Here is a 19,103-nt window from a genome sequence, read left to right as displayed (position 1 = left end):
CGCCGTGGTGGTGGCGGAGTGGGGAGGAGGGAGGGCGGAGGACGGTGGGCATGGAGGATTGGATAAGGGAAGTATTACATAACAGTGGAGTGGACATGAAGAGTAAAGGCGTAGACTAAATTATTTCGAGTTACTCTAAACAATTCAAATATTTTATGTCAGTAGCGGAGCCATCTTAGTTAAAGGCGTTCATTCAAACTCTCTTAGACGGAAAATTATATTATTTATATATAATTAAAATAATATTTTATGTATATATAATAGATGTTAAACTTTCTTCGTTTACTCAGTATATTTATTTATACGAATTTTAAATCTCTTTTTAAAAATTCTGACTCCGCTACTGTTTTATGTATGGATTGCACATGTTTATCAAACAAAAAACAAGATGATAACTTTCATTTTATTCGCTCTGCCTCAATATGACGTGTATGTTTTCGTTAAAATCTCAAATATTCTCAATTATCATGAATTAGTGACTTCAACTATTTGAAATTTCCTCACTTACGAATAATGTGTGTTAGTTAAGCTTCAAGTATATATCTCCTTCACGAGTTATTTTAACAAACTTATATTTCAAATATTCAATTATCTTCAGATCTCTAACCTCACGAAGATCCAAAGCTACATGCATGAGTCCATCCCACAAAGTGTTACAAATAAAGATTTGGGCCTGTCAAAATTTCGTTATATATTATGTCAGTATATATATATTGCTAATTCAAATAAAATAGGGCTAAATTTATGTATGAATAAGTTTTATGTTTCTCAAAACAAAACTTTGCAAGTTCTAAAAGTGAGTTTATACCTATATAAACATAAATTTTACAGACACTAATTCATACCTTATATAGAATAAAAACTTGTGCTTTGTGAATGTTACTACTAAAAAAAAAGACTATAAATATGGCAATATGTGGAACAAAAATTAAAAACTACACAACTTTTAAATGCTTGCCATAGTGTGGCTACCTGATATAAATAGGAAAAATTACTTAATATACAATTTATTTTATCATATTTTTTAAAAAAAAATTATTATTTGACAAAATCACAAAAATTCTCTACATCACTTTATCCTATATATGAGTTAGATACATCACTTTACATGATATCGATCGGATACGTCATGTTACGCAACGTATTAAAACATTGAGTAATGTATTTAAAATCAAGAAGCAAATATATCAAAATCTATTCAAAATCAAAATACGATATATCAAGACATTTGAGACGTTCGTGAATTTCACCAAAAAAAAAAAGAGTCAATAAAAAGTTGTTCAAATATTGGCCCATAAATGATAATGGTATATTGGGCTACCTCAAACTAGGCCCATCGGGTTTTCTTTAGTATACAAAAAAAATTGAAACTTTTTGTCAAATTGGGAAACCATAAACCCTAGTTAAGCGGCAATTTTTTCTATATAAACCCTCTAAAACCCTCACTTGTACCGCCCTCTTCAATCTTTGCACTTCGTATAGCAGTCTTTTTTGCTCTCTTACTTCGCCCCCAGTTTCTCAGCTTTTCAAACAATCATCAATGGAGTTTTGGGGTATGATTAAAATTCAATTTTATTGTGTTTTTATCTGTGTTTTCTGCTTCTTTATTGGTGATTATTTGAATTGAAAGTAATTAACTTTGTGGGTATTTTGTTGTTGCTTAATAGAGTTTATGGTTGAAATTTGATTTCTGTGTGTTTCCTTGCTTTACTTTGTTGCCCTTAATATTTGAGTTCTTCACATCGTCAATGGAGTTTTGGGGTGTGTTTAAAAATCAGTTTTTATGTGTTCCCTTGTTTGGTTTTTGATTACTTGAAAAGAAAGTAATGAACTTTGTGGGATTTTGCTTGTTATGTTGTTGTTGTGCTGTTTTTTTTTTGTGTGTGTGTGTGTTAGTTACCTTGTAGTGTTTTGTGTTATGCTTGAAAGTCAATTTCTGTATGTTTTATATGGGTTTTTCTTGTTTATGGGTGATTATTCAAAGAAAAAGTTATAATTTTTCAAGGTTACGGAGCTTCTTTTGTTAGTTTCTAACTGATATGTTGTCCAATCTTAGGCTGTGTTACTGGTAATGTGTATTCATTGTAGTGTTAGATTGTATGCACTTTGTGTGGTATGTGTAAAAGCAATTGTTTGCCAGATTTTATGTTGAACTTTTTTTAAGACATAATCTTGATGAATTTTAAACCCAAATTATAACATCAGATAAGAGAAATAAGTTGCAATCTTTGAGCTAAATGCCCTACTTTGAAATATAAATATTTTGTGATATCACTTTTTAGTATTAGTAAGTTATAGGTGTTCTTCGAAATTTTGATATCACTTTTTAGTATTAGTAAGTTAAGAAAAGGCTGTATACACTCCCCGACCCCTCCCTCCCTCGTGGGATCATACAGGGTTTGTTGTTGTTGTATGCTGTGTAACTTATTAAGGTGTGACATCTCTTTCACATAAACTATGTATAGGTGTTGAAGTGAAAGCAGGACAAACACTAAAGGTTAAGCCCGAGCTTTTCAAGCTCATTCATATTTCCCAGGTTAGGTTTTTTCTTGGTATTCTTTCTCAATGCTAATATAATGTCTCTTTGCTTTTAAATGGATATCAGCGCGTTTTGGAATGTTGAAATGTTGGTTTGTTTGTAGGCTGCCATAGGTGAAGTGAAGGATGTCAAAGAAGCCAAATATGTTCCACTACGCCTAACTGTTGGAGATAACAAATATGTCATTGGAACTCTATCCGCTGAGGATAGACCTCAGTTGATGTTTGACTTGGTCTTTGAAAAGGAGTTTGAACTTTCACATGGATGGAAAAATGGGAGTGTGCACTTCATGGGATACTCTGCTGATGATCCGAGCAGTGATGAAATCGACTCTGGAGATGATGTTTTTTCGGATGAAGAGAATGTTATGGAGGCACTGAATGGAAAACTTGAGGCTGATGTGAAGGATGTAAAGCCTGATGCAAAGAAGTCTGCACCTGTGAAGGATGAGAAAAATGCTAAGGTAGCTGAATCAAAGAAAGAGGCGGAATCTGATGAAGATGATGACGATTCTGAAGATGACTCTGATGATGAAGACGATTCTGAAGATGACTCTGATGATGTGCCTCTAGGCATGGTATGATTCATAAAGACTTTTGTTAATGCTTATTCTGCATCTTTTTATCTTTTTATACGAGGAAAAATCTTTTTCCTTATATTCCATCTGGGCGTATTGAACATTTTCTCCTGTTGTTTATTCTAGGATGGACCGGAAGGGATGGATCTTTCTGATGATTCCGAGGATGATGATGATGATTCCGAGGAAGATGATGATTCAGAAGAAGAGACACCTAAAAAGGTACTAAATTTTGGATCTTTCTGTGATCGTGCTCAATTTTTTTCCGGACTTGTGAAGGCGTCGTAATTAGATTAGTTTTGCCTAATCGATATTTTAATGATAAAAAGGTTGAGCAGAAGAAGAGACCAGCTCCATCTCCTAAAGTAGCTCCTGGCTCTGGCAAAAAAGCTAAACAAGCAACCCCCGACAACAAGTCAGGTCGGTTATATATATATTTCATGTTTCATTTAATGAAATGTTACTATACGACCTTTGTCGTTGACATCCTTTTTTTTTTCAGGTGGTAAGAAAGGTCCAGCCACCCCTTCTGCTAAGCAAAATGGTAAACCTGCATTCAATGGTAACAACAAACCGAAAACTCAGTCCCCAAAATCTGGTGGTCAGTTCTCTGGCAACAAATCTAACAACAAGTATGTACAACAAACCCCGCAAAGCCCCTTCCCCTTTTCCCCCACGCCCTTCGCTTGAAACACGGCTAATTTTTTATTGACATTACTTGTGCAGGAACTTCAGTGGCCAAAAGAACTTCAAGGGCAAGCAAGGAAGGAAGTAGAGTGCTTGAAAGATGTTGTTGAAGAGCAAAGAATTTTTATTTTTATTTTTTTAGTTTATAGATGTTTGGTCTCTCTATGGATTAAGCTATTTTCCTTAGTAGGTCAATTTTGATGAATGTTTTTGTTACCAGAAAGTTTTGCCCCTATCTATTATTCATTACTATTTTGAACACCTTTTTTAATATGATCCTTTAATCTTACTACTTCATAGTTCATTGTTTTTTAACTGTGATGAGCCTGTTACTGCTTTGATTAAAAACTTTCTTTTAACTTGTGGTCTATTGAAAACAATCTTTAATCTCCATCGGAGAGCATACTCTCACTAGTTGGGCTCCAGTTCTCTTCGAACCTGTAGAATGTGTTGTTGGATCGGAGTTTGATGAATTAACTCATAAATAAGACTTATTTTTTAGGAGAATAAGGTACTGTGAAAAGAATTATCATTTGGAATATATCTTTGTTTCCCTTGATTATTACAACTATTTAACAATTTAAGCCAAGAATAGTTCCAACATTTTGCATCCCCTTAATATCCCATCGATTTCGAGTTGCCTTTTTAAGGATAAGGGAAAACACGACTGATCTTTTCGATGAGATGGGTGGGGGAAAAGCCTTAACATAATACACTCTTCAATTGTCTAATTTGGGAAGTTGATTAAACACCACGAAGCATACAATTCCTCAAACATTTTTTAAAGATTTGGAAAGAAATAATAAATCTTAATAAAAGGAGTGTTTATAAAGAATTTTCATCTTCTAAATACTTCAATTTATCATCTTGTTTGTGTTACCTCTTTTTCATGGTACTAGTTCTTAGACACGTGAGTTGCATGTAGTCACCGATTTATAGACAGTGGCGTAGCAACAGCCATCCAGGGTGTCCTATTGGATATCCTTTGTCGAAGAATTACATTACATTACATATATATATATATATATATATATATGGAGTCCGGAGCCTAAAGGGTATAAAATGTTAACAAAAATTTCAAAACGGTATATAAATTTTTATTTTAACCAAAATGGTAAAATCGCTGAAATAGCAGCGATATAGTTCGTCCGAAAAAGCAAAATAGTTGTTATAGTAGCGATTTGCAAAATTTAATTTTTTTTAAAATGTCTTTTTAATGCAGCGTTTTACCTTTAATTTTTTTTATTATTTATTTGAATTTTTTAAAAAAAAGATTAAAAGCAAATCACGGCCCTTGCAGCGATTTTATATCAAAAAGTTGAAGCCTCAAGTTGATACAACATTTTTTTAAAAAAAATTTGATACAAATCGCTGCCCTTGTAGCGATTTGCTTTTAATTTTGTTAAAAAAAATTCAATAAATAATTTTTTTAAAAAATTAAAGGTAAAACGCTGCCTTGGCAGCAATTTCTTTAAAAAAAAAAATTAAAAAAAATCAAATTTTGTAAATTGCTGCTGCAGCGATTTTGCTTTTTTTCCGGCGAACTAAATCGCTGCCATTCCAGCGATTTTGTCGTTTTGATTAAAATAAAAATTCATATACCGTTTTAAAATTTTTGTTAATATTTTATACCCTTTAAGCTCCGGACTCTATATATATGTGTGCGTGAAATTCTATATATAAAGGATATATATTTAAAATTCAACACTATTTGACAAAAGTGGTGATGAGTGTTCATTTGAATGAAGGGGTTTCAAATTTGAACCCCAAATAGCACAATATTTTTATTATGACAACACATAGTAACATAGTATTGAAATTAGTTAAATAATGTTTTGAATAGTTGATTCTTCTATTAATACACTCAATATAGTTCGTTATATATTCAGTTATTCAGCCAGAAAATAATTATTTATTAATTTGAGTTTCATGAAGTTTAAATTGTTAACCATACCTACATATTGCTTTACCTCTTGAAATTGCAACGTAAACTTTGACTATTTTGGAAAAGCATATGCAATTCATGCTGACAGTATTTGATTAAATTTTGATCAAATCATTTAAATAGGTTTAATATGGCATAATTAGAGAGTTTCAATAAACTGTTAGAACAGTGAAAAAAATTACCAAAACGATAAGGTAACATCACAGTTAAACTCGACTTCAACCAAATATAGTCCAAACGCCAACATACACACAGTACAGACCGTACTGTTCGTTCGAAGGCCAAAACCAAGTAAAAGATAAGAGTACCTAAATAATATCATCAAGATTCTTTTCTAGACGACTGAGCATTCAGGACCTTAGACAGGGTCTCGTATAAGTTCACCGCGATACATTATAGCAAACACTAGTCTGGAGGATGCAAAACTAGCAGTTCCAAGTTCCGAAGTTGCATTACCCTAACCTAAAAGTAGACTAAAGGAATAAGAATTAGAACATTTGTCGTCTCCACCTACAGATCGGTCATTCTTCTCTCGTCCCTGCAAATGCCTGTGAAATCAAACCTGTTGGTATATATCCTCTGATTTGGCTCCATAACCTGTATACATTTCCCGGTAAGCAGTAATAAAAATGAAGAAAAAGGCCAAACAACAGTTTGAAAGCTACTAGCCTGGATGAGCTCTGGTCATAAGAAACCTGACTGCACAAACAAGCACACAATGCATTTGCAAAAGATTATACAAGTAAACATCATGCAAGTTATCGTCTACGTCTCTTATTACAAAGCCCTTAAAATGCAAAACCTAAACCTAGAGCGGGGAAAAGGACATTTCAGCCTGGATAACCTAGAAGAACAAATGGATGACCAAGAAATGTTACGACAAGCTAAGTCTATTATCACTTTTTATAATCCAATCCTACCTGACAATTATGGAATAGTTAATGCAGTGGAAAACCCTGTAACAGAAACGTTACACGACAGTGCTTTTTGGGAAGGCAACACTGCATGAGATGAGTTTATTATTACTTTTTTACATAATCCAATCCTACCTGACAATTATGGAATAGTTTATATGCAGTGGGAAAAACCCTGTAACAGAAACGTTACACGACAATGCTATTTGGGAGGCAACACTGCACGAGTCGCTTTAAAAGGCAAATTAATGATGAGCATTCATTTGATGATAGCACATGTAGAAGTGGTATGATATTCAGAGTTCCTTTTTTTTTTTTTTTGAAACTGGTATTATTACAGTGCAGAGAATTTACCACCAATTCAACAAGTTTTGGAACTTTGTGACAACATACAATTGCACCTTACATTTCTGGCACTCCAAAACTACATGCTGATATCAGTAAGTTTTTCTCCCAAACAATAACACAATAGTTTGTGGAATTTGAACAATGTCACATAGGATAAATATTGAGGAATTTCGGAGGAATTTCACATCAAAACAACAAGTCAAAAAAAAATGTATAACACTCAACAGAAGTTCAAAATTGTAAAACAAATTGAAATGACACAAACATTTAGGGCAGGTGGTTGAAGTTGTGTTCCAATAGCTATGTTTTTGGGATAAGAAGTTTGTGACAGTTGAAAATTGTGGGTGGGACTTCAAGTCTAAAAATTCAATTATAATTTATGTTCAAACCACTATTTCAACTTGAAATATTAATTCAAAGGGTAGATGCAATAACAAACAACGAATGATTCACAAAAAGAAGCATATCTAAAGCCAGAACACCAAAAAATTTAAAGGTCGAAAACTTTTCAGATTGCTTATCAAAGAATTGAAAACCTGCACCCCCTGCAAGTAGAAAATGGGCATTAAGCTCTATTTCACGGCAGGTGGCCCTCTCAGAAGACAATACATTAGGACAGAACAAAAGCATCAAAAATCATAAGGGATAAGGACACAAACCAGCACGATATTTTCATTCATTATCCATATGCACTTTCTTGTCATTGTTGATTATAATATTGATCTTGGTTAGGAGCAGATCCATTCTCATTGCTTTCATTTTTGTAGTTACTGTCTGCATTAGCCCTGTTATCAAGTTCTGCCTGTTCTTTTTCCCGGTTCCACTGCTCAATTCTTGCGCGCCTCTCTTCGCTGCCATCCCTAACTGGACTTCGGTCTCTCCTGCCACCAGGACTCCTACTCCTACCCCTCCTGTGGTCAGGGCTTGTACTTCTGTTCCTCCTGCTCCGACTCTCATAATAATGGTCCCTTTCATCATGCTTTCTACTATGACTCCTGTGAGAGCGGTCTTCATAGCTGCGATGCCTATAAGGGCTTCGGCTCCTGCTTCTGCTGTGCCTTGTCCTATACCTTCCAAACAACTGACGTCGCAATTCCCTAATTACTCGGTATAAAAGACAAGTCAGTTACAACTGAATTTCTAAGACAACTGTTTATAAATGAATTGTTAATATTTTGCATAGAGTGGAAATAACCTGCTGATCTTTTTGAGGTGCATAAAGTTGCAATATCCACCGCGGTTGCAGACATTTTCCTCGTACTGTCGACAGGTGGCTTCACGAAAATCAGTCACAGGAGAGAAATCAACAATGATGGGCCTTCCTGCAGAGTTTATTACCAAAGGGAGAAAATAGTCACATTATGAACTATTGGTGACAAACTGAACAAGACGGGCTATATGCTCCAATCATGGTTGGAGACTCGGAGAGCTACAGCCACCATAAATTATGTAGTATATAGGTCAAATTCTATTATTCATTGATACACACTAAACGTTGAACACCCTTTATACAACTAATACTTTAGCATGGTGGTAAAGGGTGATAAAAAACAAAATTTAGATTGCTGCCTCGGAACTTGCACAACACAAAATGAGTTTTTTTGTTTCATTAACCACCTCAATTTTAAAGAAAATAAAAGATCACTGACCATATATTTGACCTAATTAACAATTTTCTTGAAAAAATATGTGGGATGGGGACGGAACATTTAACTTTCCCTTACAAGAACATGTGGGGATTGGAATAAAACATAGTTATAAACTTTCAGAAGTCGAATTGATTCAAACGGATTCCTCACTGCTCTCTGCCGTTTAGCAGACACCTCCTCCTTGTCATTCGCCTTAGCAGTTCTATCACCTATATATACACACAACATAATTTCCAGCGAAGGGTGTTCAATTGAACACTCTTGGTTGGGTGTAGTTATGAACCTGGTCCAGATAATAAAATTCATACATGACACGTTCTTTCACCATTTTGAATTATTTCTCCTCTATTCAAATATTTATCACTGATATGGTTTGAAAGAATAGAAACTTACCGGCATAGAATCTCCCAGTAAGATTCTTCAGTGCATTTGCAGCCTGCTCTTCCTCACTAAACTGAACATAAACATTACCAACCTGCACAGGGTACATTACTACATAGTTGAGACCACCAGTCACAGTCAATGGATGACTACAAGAAAGCACAAAAAACCTACCATGTGATCAGCCAGATTGTCACAAATATTCAGGCTCTCAATCTCTCCATACTTGTTCAGTTCTTCAAACAAGTCTTCATAAAAATCCTGCCACAGTACCATAACAAGTCATATTTCAAATATCCAATTAGTTACATCGCATATATTTTCTAAGATCACAAAGTGCAAAGCTATTTGCTAACTACTACGCCCTTCATCCCAAAATAAGTAATACCTTAGCAAAAAACTATTTCAGGGTGGAGGGAGCATTATGAACCACTAAAAAGCAATGCCCTGCTTCAATTCCAATTCAACATAAAGCTTACTCAAAAGAAGCAATTATATCATAAAACATGTCAAATCCAAGATCATTCCTTACTATAATACCTACAAGAATGATCTTTTTACATGGAACACACAAATGGTGGCAACAATGATCAATAAAACAGAAGACACAACTAGGTATACCTTGAAAGAAGCAATTATATCATAGAGCATGTCATATCCAAGATCATTCCTTACTATAAAACCCACAACGGCTTTTTACACGGAACAAACAAATAGTGGCCACAATGATCAATAAAGCACAAGGACCTAACTGGGTATACCTAAAAATAACCAATCATATTTCATACCATAGAACATGTCAAATCATGGATCATTATAATACCTCTACACAACAGTCTTTTCTTTCATGAAATGCACAAATAGTGGCAACTATGACCAATAAAATAGACAAGTAACAAAGAAAAAACAACATGGCATACCTCAAAAGAAGCAGTCAATATCATAAAACACACAAAATTCCCGACCATGCATACTACAATACCTTCCACAAAATTCCATTTTTTTTCATGAATTGCACAAATACTAGCAAGAATGACCAATAAAACAGACAAGTAAAGCAGAACTTAACTGGCTAAATCTTGAAGGGAAGCAATCATATCATATAACATATCAAATTCATGATCATTCCTTACTATAATTCCTACAACAACAGGTTTCTTTTACACGGAACACAGAAATAGTGGCAACAATGATCAATAAGACAGAAGAACTTAACTGGGTACACCTCAAAGGAAAGCGATCATATCATAAAACATATCAAATCCATGATCATTCCTTACTATAATTCATATAACAAATGGGTTCTTTACACGAAACACACAAATAGTGGCAATAATGATCGATAAAACAGAAGCACCTAACTAGTTACCAGTTTCAACCACAAAAAAAAAAAACAAAAAAAAACAGAAGCATCTAACTGGGTATACCGCAAAAGAAGCAATCATATCATAAAACATGTCGAATCACGGATCATTCATACTATAATACCTCTACAATAACAGTCTCTTTTTTTCATGAAGCACACATATATAGAGGCAACAATGACCCAATAAAACAGACAAGTAAAGCAGAAGAACTTAACTACCTCTAAAGAAGCAATCATATCATAACACACGAAATTCATTATCATTCATACCAAAACACCTAAAACAAAGGTCTTTTTCCTGAAATAAGCAAATTGTAGCAACAATTATCAATAAAATAGACAAGTAAATCAGAAATAAACCATTTGGGTATACCTCCAGAAGAAGCAATTGTATCATACAACATATCAAATGCACTATCATTCCTTACTATTATACCAACAATAGTCAATAAAATAGACAAGTAAAATCAGAAAAAACTAACTGGGTATACCTCAAAAAGAAGCAATCATCTCATAAAACACAAAACACCTAAAGCAAAGGTCTTTATTTATGAAACGAACAAATTGTAGCAACAACAGACAAGTAAAGCAGAAAAACCTAACTGGGTATACCTCAAAAAGAAGCAATCATATCATAAAACATGTCAATCCAGGCAACATGATGGGCATGAAAAGCAGAAAAACCAAATTGGGTATACCTCAAAAAGAAGCAACCATATCATAAAACACACAAAACTCACTATGGTTCATACTAAAACACCTAAAGCAAAGGTCTTTTTTCATGAAACAAACAAATTGTAGCAACAAAGCAGAAAAAACTAACTGGGTATATCCCAAAAGAAGCAATCATATCATAAACCATGTCAAATCGTAACAAAAACAGTAATTTACAGCAGAAAAACTTAATGGGTATACCTCAAAATGTTCCTGGATTTTGCGAGGATCAATAGGATTGCCTTGAGCATCAACACCAGGGGTAATTGAATCAGGTCTCTGATACATATTTGAGAGGAGAATAGTAGGACTAATACTGGGTTTCGTGTGGAGCCTGGAACATCGATCTCCATGTCTACAAGCACCGATCTTGAAGTAGAAAGGGCAATTCACTCTATCTTTTTCAGTACCGAAAATTGAAGCTAAGTGTTCTGCCATTACCAATTTGAGATTCTGGAAACTTCTCTTCTTCTGTAATTGTTGAGAAGATGAAGATGAAGAGGGATTATATACGATGAAGAAGCTTCTAGATAATTCTACACAAAATTTGTGATTAGATAAATTAAGAGTGCACTTTATGAATGTTCAGGTGGTTTGCCCGAGTGGTTAAGGGGGAAGACTTAAGATCTTCTGCACATAAGTGCGCGTGGGTTCGAACCCCACAGCCACCATACCATTTTTTTTATTTTTCCGCTGAGTACGACAACATTCGATGGGTTTAGGTCGTTGGAGTACGTAAAAACTACTCCTTTTATGTTACGTTTTATATTCGCCCCTCACCCCATGGTCACCATACCTTTCTTTCATCTTTTCGGTGGGCACGACGATATTCGATGGGTTCAAGTCATTGGATGAGAAGTCAGTGTTGGAGTACGTAAAAGCTATTGTTTTTTATGTTACGTTTTATATTCGACCTCATGGTCACCATACCTTTTTTTTATTTCTATGGTGAGCCGAGGACATTCAATGGGTTCAAGTCGTTGGACGAGAAGTCAGTGTTGGAGTACGTAAAAGCTACTTCTTTTTTTTAATTACATTTTTTATTATATTGAATAGATTGATTAGTGTATAACCTTTTTTTGTATTTGTCGACATTCATTGAGTTCAGGTCATTGGACGAGAAGTTAGTGTTTGAGTATGCAAATTTTGTTATGTTTTATATAGAGCAACCTTCACATATAGCAAACGCAAAATTTATATTTGTATGATATAGCAAAATTTGTATAATTACGCTCCATAGCAAACATAAATATCTTATATTTCGCTATACATATACAAAAAAAAAACAGTTGTATAATTCACTATACATATACAATGAAATGAATTGTATAATTCGCTATACATATACAAAAAAAAAAGCAGTTGTATACAAATCAATTGTATAATTTGTGTATGTTTAAAACGAGAAAGAGAGAAAGACAAAAGAAAATTGGGCAGTGGAATATTTGTATTGTATAATTATAAGTGTATATAGGACGAATATATATGTATTTGCATGTGTATATACAATTTTCTCTCGCTTTTACAAACAGAAACACAATTTATACATTTCGTTTCTATTTGTATAAGCGATAGAGGCGAGGGTAGCGAGCGAGATCTGAGAGAGGGGAACGAAAATATATGTATATATATAATTTTTTTCTCGTTTTATACAAACACAAACGCATTTTATATACTTGTGTTTGTATAAAAGTGAGAGGGAGCGAGCGAGAGATAGAGCAAGAAAGGGAGAGTGGCGAGCGAGAGTTTGAAGGAGAGAAGTGACTGACAAACAGTTTGCTACATGGCACAATTAAATCAAAATGTGATTATAGCTTTTAGTTTGATTTAATAGTTTGTCACTATATATAATTTTCTCATTTATATATTAGATCAATTAATATATAACTGTTATTATTTCTCTTTTTCTCTACCAACAACAACATTCGATGAGTTCAGACCATTATACAAAAAGTCGATGTTAGAATATATAAAAGCTACTCCTCTTTTGTTATTTTTTTTCTAAATTGAATAAAACGATTAACGTATAACGCGATTAATAATGATGAGATGGTTCGATTTCTTATTATATGATGACATTTGATGTGTGACAAACACTCGTGCTTCTTTCTATCATATTTCCACATTCACTATTTATTTCTTGCTCTTTTATCATTTTGTTTTTCTAATTCTTTCTATTTGTCTTTTTAAAAAGAGAATTGACAACCAATTTTTTCACTCATTGAATTTTTAAAAAATTCCACCTTTTCACTTTTTATTTTTCATCAATAGTTCAAAGTATTAGATTAAGAAGAAATTCATATAAATCTTAGCATTTAATCGCTATAATGAATAAATTGTTTAGATCGTTTATAAATTTCTTACTGAGATAGTATAGAAAAGATTTATTATAGAAAAAAATTCAATTACTATTATTTTCTACTCTTGATCATGTATTTTGATACGTTGTATATAAATCTTTTAAATGAAGATAGTTTACCAAAAAAAATATTATAGAAGTTTTATCACTAATGTTATTGATTATACTAGATATGTTGTTGTTCTCCTCCCCGTCGATACTTTTGTGTTATTTTCTCAATGACATAAAGAAGTATTTTCAAGTCGGAGAACAAAAAAAAATATGTTATTATTGTTCTCCTCCCCGTCGACACTTTTTGTGTTATTTTCTCGATAACATAAAGAAGTATTTCAAGTAAAAAAAAAAAGAACAACAACTAATATTACAAAATAAGATGTAATATTACAAAATCTCTCTAATGTTACAAAATATTATAAAATAGGGAAAATGGTCTGATATACCCCTAAACTTTGTTATTTGGAGCTGATATACCCCTCGTTATGAAAGTGACTCATATATACCCCTACCGTTATACAAACGGCTCACATATACCCCTACCGTTACAAAATGGCTCACATATACCCTTCATTTAACGGAAGTTAAAAAAATTAGTTTTAAATTTATATTTATTACTTTTAATTTTTTAAAAAAATTATTTAGGAGTATATATGATTCTTCTATCAAAGTTCAAGGTATATTTTAATTTTTTTAATACATAAATTATTTTTTGACTTCTTTTATTATAATTATTTGAGTTTCTTATTCTTATTTTGTTTTTTTCTTTCATTTCTTTGTTTAAAGAAAAAAAAATTAAACTATTTTTTTTGTCTATATTGTAATTTGATTTTTGTATTCGAAGAAAAAAATTTGGTCATGTACAACAAGTTTTACAAGAATATTAGTGAAACATAAATAAATTTGATTATCAAAATAATAATTATAAATTAGTCATTGAAACAAAAAAAAAGTCAAAAAAATATGACGAGGATTAAATTTACTCATATGGGATTATATTTTTGTAGAAAAAAATAATAAAAAGTTAGATTAAAATTATCTTTTTTTTCATTTCCGTTAGAGGAAAAGGGTATATGTGAGCCATTTGTCTATAAGTAGGGGTATATATGAGCCACTTTCATAATAAGGGGTATATCAGCTCCAAATGACAAAGTTGAGGGGTATATCAGACCCTTTTCCCTATAAAATATCTAATGTTATTGATTATACTCGATACGTTGTTGTTCTCCTCCCCATAGACACTTTTTGTGTTATTTTCTCAATAACATAAAGAAGTATTTTCAAGTCGGAGAAAAAAGTATTTTCGAGTCGGAGAAAAGATGAAATAAAAAAAAATATGCGTCTGCCGGGAGTCGAACCCGGGTCTATTGCTTGGAAGGCAATTATCCTAACCGTTGGACTACAAACGCTGTTGTTATAATAATAAGATATCTTCTTATATTCAATGTTTTTTAGTAATTAAATTTTATATACCAAACTGAGAATAATTAGGTCAGGTTCATTAGAAAAAGATCGAGTTTATTAGTTTGTTCTTTTTTTGAACTCTAACCTATGATGTATCGATACACAATTATTAATGTTTCAAATACAACGATTTTCTGAAATAAAATCTAGTGTATCTTCCTAGAGTTCAAACTGATAACGATTCATTCATCTTGTAAGAATTTTCATTAACTAATAACACAAATCATAATTGTTACAAAATCATTTTAGGCCAGAAAAAAAATTCTTTTTAAGTCTCCTCACTACTATTTTATACCCCAATACTACATGTTCTAGTAGTAGAAAGTATATACTAGCAAGTCTTCCATAATAGCATAATATATATATTAAAGAGAAAAAAAAAAACCAATGCTCTTAGATAGATATAGTGTGTTGTCGAGTACAAAAAGGCTTATGTTGTTTCGATCCATATAGTGTCAGATTAATTTCAATTTACGCATTATTTCTCATGTTGACCTAGTTATGGAGATCTGAATTTAGCCTTGCAATTTGTATTTTAGAGCCCAACAAAAGAGGCTTTCGACTTTTTTACATTGAACATAGAAAAGTTAAAAGGATTATTCTGAAAAGAATTAAAAAAAAACACTAACTCGTTTAAACTATATTTGTTCATATAATCTCATTAAAGAAGGGTTCATTTTCATTATTACTGGTTCAATTATTAAAATTAGATTCACATATTTTAAAATCTGATCTTAATACCGGTCCATAACAATCAAAGTCTAAGCATAAGCCTATTAGTGAAGTGAAGAGACCTCCAACCTCCGACCTAGAGCTGTCAAAATGGATTAGGCTCGCAAGAACTACCCAATGTTTTCAGCCCATTTAGAAACGAGGCTTTTTAGCCCATCCTCATTTGATCCACTAGCCTTGTAAACTCAACTCACAAGCCTCAAATGTCAGCCCGCGGATTGTGAATTTATTTATTTTTTTAAAGTGTGTGTGTTTGTTTTACTTGTTAAGATTGTGTCAATGAATATTTTTAAAATATCAATATAAAATTAAAACTATATTTTTTTACATATCTTTTACATTTAAGGGTCATTAGTCCACTAAATTTTCTCATTACCCCAAGTCCATTACTCCATTATAACTATAAATCTTTGACCTCTTTTACTTTTGTTTTTATGTCTAAATTTTTCACTTCTCCTTTATTGTCTTGTTTATGAAAATAGTGATCATGTAATATTTTTTGCTCAGATGATTCTATGGATGTTGTATCTTGGTTATCATGTATGTGTAATTTATCAAAATTCGTATTCTTTACAAAAAAAAATTATTTGTTTTTTGGTTGAAGGTAATTCATCCCAATCCATGGCCCGCTTAGGGTTGGATTGGATTGCTATTTTATAGGTCATTTGATTAAAAGGATCAGCCCATTCTAATCTATTTAACTCTTTAACCCGATAAAATTGAATTGAATCAACCCATTTTGACAGCTCTACTTCGACCAATGGAATTCTTATGTAACTTGTGATTCATATGGCTTTGGATCACCTTTGTCCAATCACCAATAGTGTATCCATTTCTTTACTTTTAATAGCCAAACATAGTTTAATTTGTAAATTAAAAGTAATCCTAATTTCTTTTAATCTTGTAAGTTGTCATATACTTATATTAAATACTGTAGATTCCATTTTGAGCGAGTTCGATAAATTACTATACACTTTTTTTCCCTATATTTATCTGTTCATTTTAAATTTTACACGTTTCTTAAAAAATAATGAATATTATGAGTTTTTTATCGCAACATCAATATTAATCGAATATATAGTCGTAACTCTTTTGTAAAATGATTTAAAGTGAAAAAAATCACAATATGTCATGACAATTAAGCTACTAATTATTCTTTTCTCTCTTTATAAAAAGGATCCAATATAATACTCCCTCCGTTCCATTTTATTTGGCATTATTTCCTTTTTAGTCAGTACCAAAAAAAAGTCACATTTTTTTATATGGTATATATTTAAAGGTACAATTCCTCTTTTATCCTTGTTGGTTCCACTTAATTTCAAATAGTACTCTAATATATTTATGAGGAGAGAGAAAAGTGAGTCCACTTTTAAAGGTCAATTTGGTAAACAATTTAAAGTTTTCATTTATTTCTTAAACTCCGTGTCGGATCAAATGATGCCACATAAAATGAGACGGAGGGAGTAATTAATAATGCCAAACTATAATTCTTCCAATAGCCATTTGAGTAATTTTGTGTATACTCCAAAATCCAAAGTTTTCCAAAGTTGATACTTTTGGATTTATATATATTTTTAAACTAGATGGGGAAGGCCCGTGGCAAGCACGGGCCCAATAGTCAAAATATCAGAATCATTGATGATAGTTGTCACAGAAGATAAGATAATGTGATATATTATATAGTNTCGAAAATGTTGGGATTCCTTGGAGTCACGTAAGAATAAATTTCGCAACTCAATAGGCATGTTATGAGAAGTTAGCCTAATTGATCCATTATTACAACAAAAACCTGGTGATTCATATTGAAATCTTTTTGCTGCACAAAATTTGCAATTTGGAATTTTCTTTAAAAGTAAGTAATCTTTTAGCAATAAATTATCATTTTGTAGATTTACTTCTAACTTATTTCTACCTGTGCATGGTAAAAAGCAATTATTTGTTACATAAAGGCATACATTTTTTTTTTACTATGGTAAAGGCATACAGAGTTTTTTTTTACTATGGTAGAGAGAAACATACCTCTATTTGAAGTACGTCTTGAACTTGATCTGCTTGCAGCATAAGATGCACCCGACGTTGATCCTAGTATCAGGAATAAAAATATTTAGACACAGTTAGCGAATTATTAAAAATCAATATAGTGAAAATAGTTTAAGTAATATTTCTGAACTGACCTACTTCAAAGGTAGATAAGCAATTAACTATACTTTCTCCTCTAGTTGAAGTAACTGGTAGGTTTATAGCTTCAGAAGCTTCAACTACAAAATGAGGAAAATAACTTTAGTAAGAGTAGTTGAGCTGAAGCAGCTAACTATAGTTGTAGATATTGAGAAGACAGATTGAAGGAGAGGAAGGTAACAATATGGTTAGCTAACCTTGTTGAGGAAATAACAAAGAAGTGCTGATTGTAAGGGAGCCAGTACTATTTAATTGATGTTCTCCTGTAGTTAAATTAACTGGTAGGTTTGTAACTTCGAAAGCTTCAACTACAAAATGAGGGAAAAAGCTCTAGTAAGAGTAGGTGAGATGAAGGGTGAAACTATATCTATAGATATTCAGAAGACACATTTCAAAGCTGGAACTACAAAATGGTGACCAAGACGATTTGATGTGATGGTTGAAAGAAAACTTCAAGTATTTTGGCAACCAATGTGAATATTATTAACATAAAAACCATAAAAGATACTTATAATCATCCAAACCTCAACATATTGAGGAAAAGTAAAGACATGTAATTACACAATTTTGCCAAAAAACGACTACATCTACTTGGATTTTTTGTATCATTGAACATTAATATTGTTTCACCCATTTCTCTATTAATTGTGTTCACTATCTCTGTATACTGCATATGTACTCCTTTGAAGTGTTTCCAATTTCTTGCTTTCCTCCCCACATAGCTGCTATCACTTACTTCTTCAAACTCTTCCAATGTTTTATCTTGATTATTTCTACTGTTTCCTTGAAACCTCTTGTAGGTAGACTGACTTTTATCCATTGAGTTATTGTATCTCTTACTTTTGTAGCATATTCACATTCAACAAATAAATGATTGCTTGTCTCCATAGTTGAATCTTGGCGCATACAACATGAAGTGTCCTCTACATGTATATTTTATATGGTATATTTTAAGGAAATATTGATTATATTAGAGGAGAACATAGAGTTGCAGCTAATGATTCATCCCAACGACTCAGAATCACTTCAGAAGTTGTCCTTTTTTTGTTAGAATTAGCTTGTGACCAGAGGTAATTCGTTTTGATTTTGCAAAATCTAAACAGGCAGCAACATTTTACAACTACTGTGGTAAGAACAAAATGTCTCTGGCAGCAACATAAAATCATTTATATGACTGTAGAATTATCAAAGCTTTGTAAAAGAGCATATTATGTCTTAGAAGAATAACACAACATGTAATGACTTCCGGAATAAAT

The 19,103-nt window shown here is 32.4% G+C and overlaps 3 protein-coding genes, 1 long non-coding RNA gene and 2 other non-coding genes across 10 annotated transcripts in view; 2 read left to right on the top strand and 4 right to left on the bottom strand.

Annotated features, from left to right (window-relative positions):
• Positions 1-151, bottom strand: part of LOC107004961 (pentatricopeptide repeat-containing protein At2g15820, chloroplastic) — a 5,525-nt gene extending 5,374 nt beyond the window's left edge. For all 3 annotated transcript variants that reach the window (XM_027912903.1, XM_027912904.1, XM_027912902.1), the window contains exon 1: positions 9-151. In XM_027912903.1, the coding sequence (XP_027768704.1) occupies positions 9-97 (89 nt within the window). In that variant the 5' untranslated portion in view covers positions 98-151. The remainder of the gene's footprint in view (positions 1-8) is intronic.
• Positions 152-1,385: 1,234 nt separating this feature from the next.
• On the top strand, positions 1,386-4,105 carry LOC107004842 (histone deacetylase HDT2-like). 2 transcript variants are annotated; one of them, XM_015203217.2, is made up of 7 exons: positions 1,386-1,553; positions 2,466-2,536; positions 2,643-3,116; positions 3,243-3,338; positions 3,446-3,536; positions 3,619-3,748; positions 3,843-4,105. In XM_015203217.2, exons 1-7 carry the CDS (start codon positions 1,541-1,543, stop codon positions 3,889-3,891), a joined length of 924 nt encoding a protein of 307 aa, XP_015058703.1. In that variant the 5' UTR covers positions 1,386-1,540; the 3' UTR covers positions 3,892-4,105. The 2 variants fall into 2 exon arrangements, with proteins under 2 accessions (XP_015058703.1, XP_015058704.1); XM_015203218.2 differs by lacking the exon at positions 1,386-1,553 and adding an exon at positions 1,727-1,761.
• Positions 4,106-5,926: 1,821 nt separating this feature from the next.
• On the bottom strand, positions 5,927-11,618 carry LOC107004803 (splicing factor U2af small subunit B). Of its 2 annotated transcripts, XM_015203160.2 has the most exons (6): positions 11,322-11,618; positions 9,215-9,301; positions 9,053-9,134; positions 8,206-8,332; positions 7,670-8,107; positions 5,927-6,345 (listed from the first exon to the last, which is right to left on the bottom strand). In XM_015203160.2, exons 1-5 carry the CDS (start codon positions 11,556-11,558, stop codon positions 7,711-7,713), a joined length of 930 nt encoding a protein of 309 aa, XP_015058646.1. In that variant the 5' UTR covers positions 11,559-11,618; the 3' UTR covers positions 5,927-6,345; positions 7,670-7,710. The 2 variants fall into 2 exon arrangements, with proteins under 2 accessions (XP_015058646.1, XP_015058644.1); XM_015203158.2 differs by having other exon boundaries at positions 5,927-8,107.
• A 90-nt stretch (positions 11,619-11,708) lies between these two features.
• On the top strand, positions 11,709-11,791 carry TRNAL-UAA. The gene has a single exon. It is a non-coding gene; the product is annotated as a tRNA-Leu (tRNA).
• Positions 11,792-14,810: 3,019 nt separating this feature from the next.
• On the bottom strand, positions 14,811-14,882 carry TRNAG-UCC. The gene has a single exon. It is a non-coding gene; the product is annotated as a tRNA-Gly (tRNA).
• Positions 14,883-17,406: 2,524 nt separating this feature from the next.
• LOC114074935 lies at positions 17,407-19,093 on the bottom strand. The gene is made up of 3 exons (XR_003575317.1): positions 18,045-19,093; positions 17,844-17,927; positions 17,407-17,751 (listed from the first exon to the last, which is right to left on the bottom strand). It is a non-coding gene; the product is annotated as an uncharacterized LOC114074935 (long non-coding RNA).
• Between the last annotated feature and the right edge of the window lie 10 nt (positions 19,094-19,103).

This window comes from Solanum pennellii, chromosome 11, assembly GCF_001406875.1.
Source record: "Solanum pennellii chromosome 11, SPENNV200".
NCBI classification, from domain to species: domain Eukaryota; kingdom Viridiplantae; phylum Streptophyta; class Magnoliopsida; order Solanales; family Solanaceae; genus Solanum; species Solanum pennellii.
This window is presented reverse-complemented; position numbering and strand designations above follow the sequence as displayed.

What these genes read in the sequence shown, in the direction of transcription:
- LOC107004803 (XM_015203158.2), bottom strand. Translation starts at nt 11,558, where the DNA reads ATGGCAGAACACTTAGCTTCAATTTTCGGTACTGAAAAAGATAGAGTG. An exon ending in TACTGGGAGATTCTATGCCG is followed by an intron (nt 8,333 to 9,052) that starts GTAAGTTTCTAT and finishes TAAACTCTGCAG; the next exon opens with GAAGGCCCATCATTGTTGAT. An exon ending in CACCTCAAAAAGATCAGCAG is followed by an intron (nt 8,108 to 8,205) that starts GTTATTTCCACT and finishes CCGAGTAATTAG; the next exon opens with GGAATTGCGACGTCAGTTGT.
- LOC107004842 (XM_015203217.2), top strand. An exon ending in ATGATGTGCCTCTAGGCATG is followed by an intron (nt 3,117 to 3,242) that starts GTATGATTCATA and finishes TGTTTATTCTAG; the next exon opens with GATGGACCGGAAGGGATGGA. An exon ending in AACCCCCGACAACAAGTCAG is followed by an intron (nt 3,537 to 3,618) that starts GTCGGTTATATA and finishes TTTTTTTTTCAG; the next exon opens with GTGGTAAGAAAGGTCCAGCC.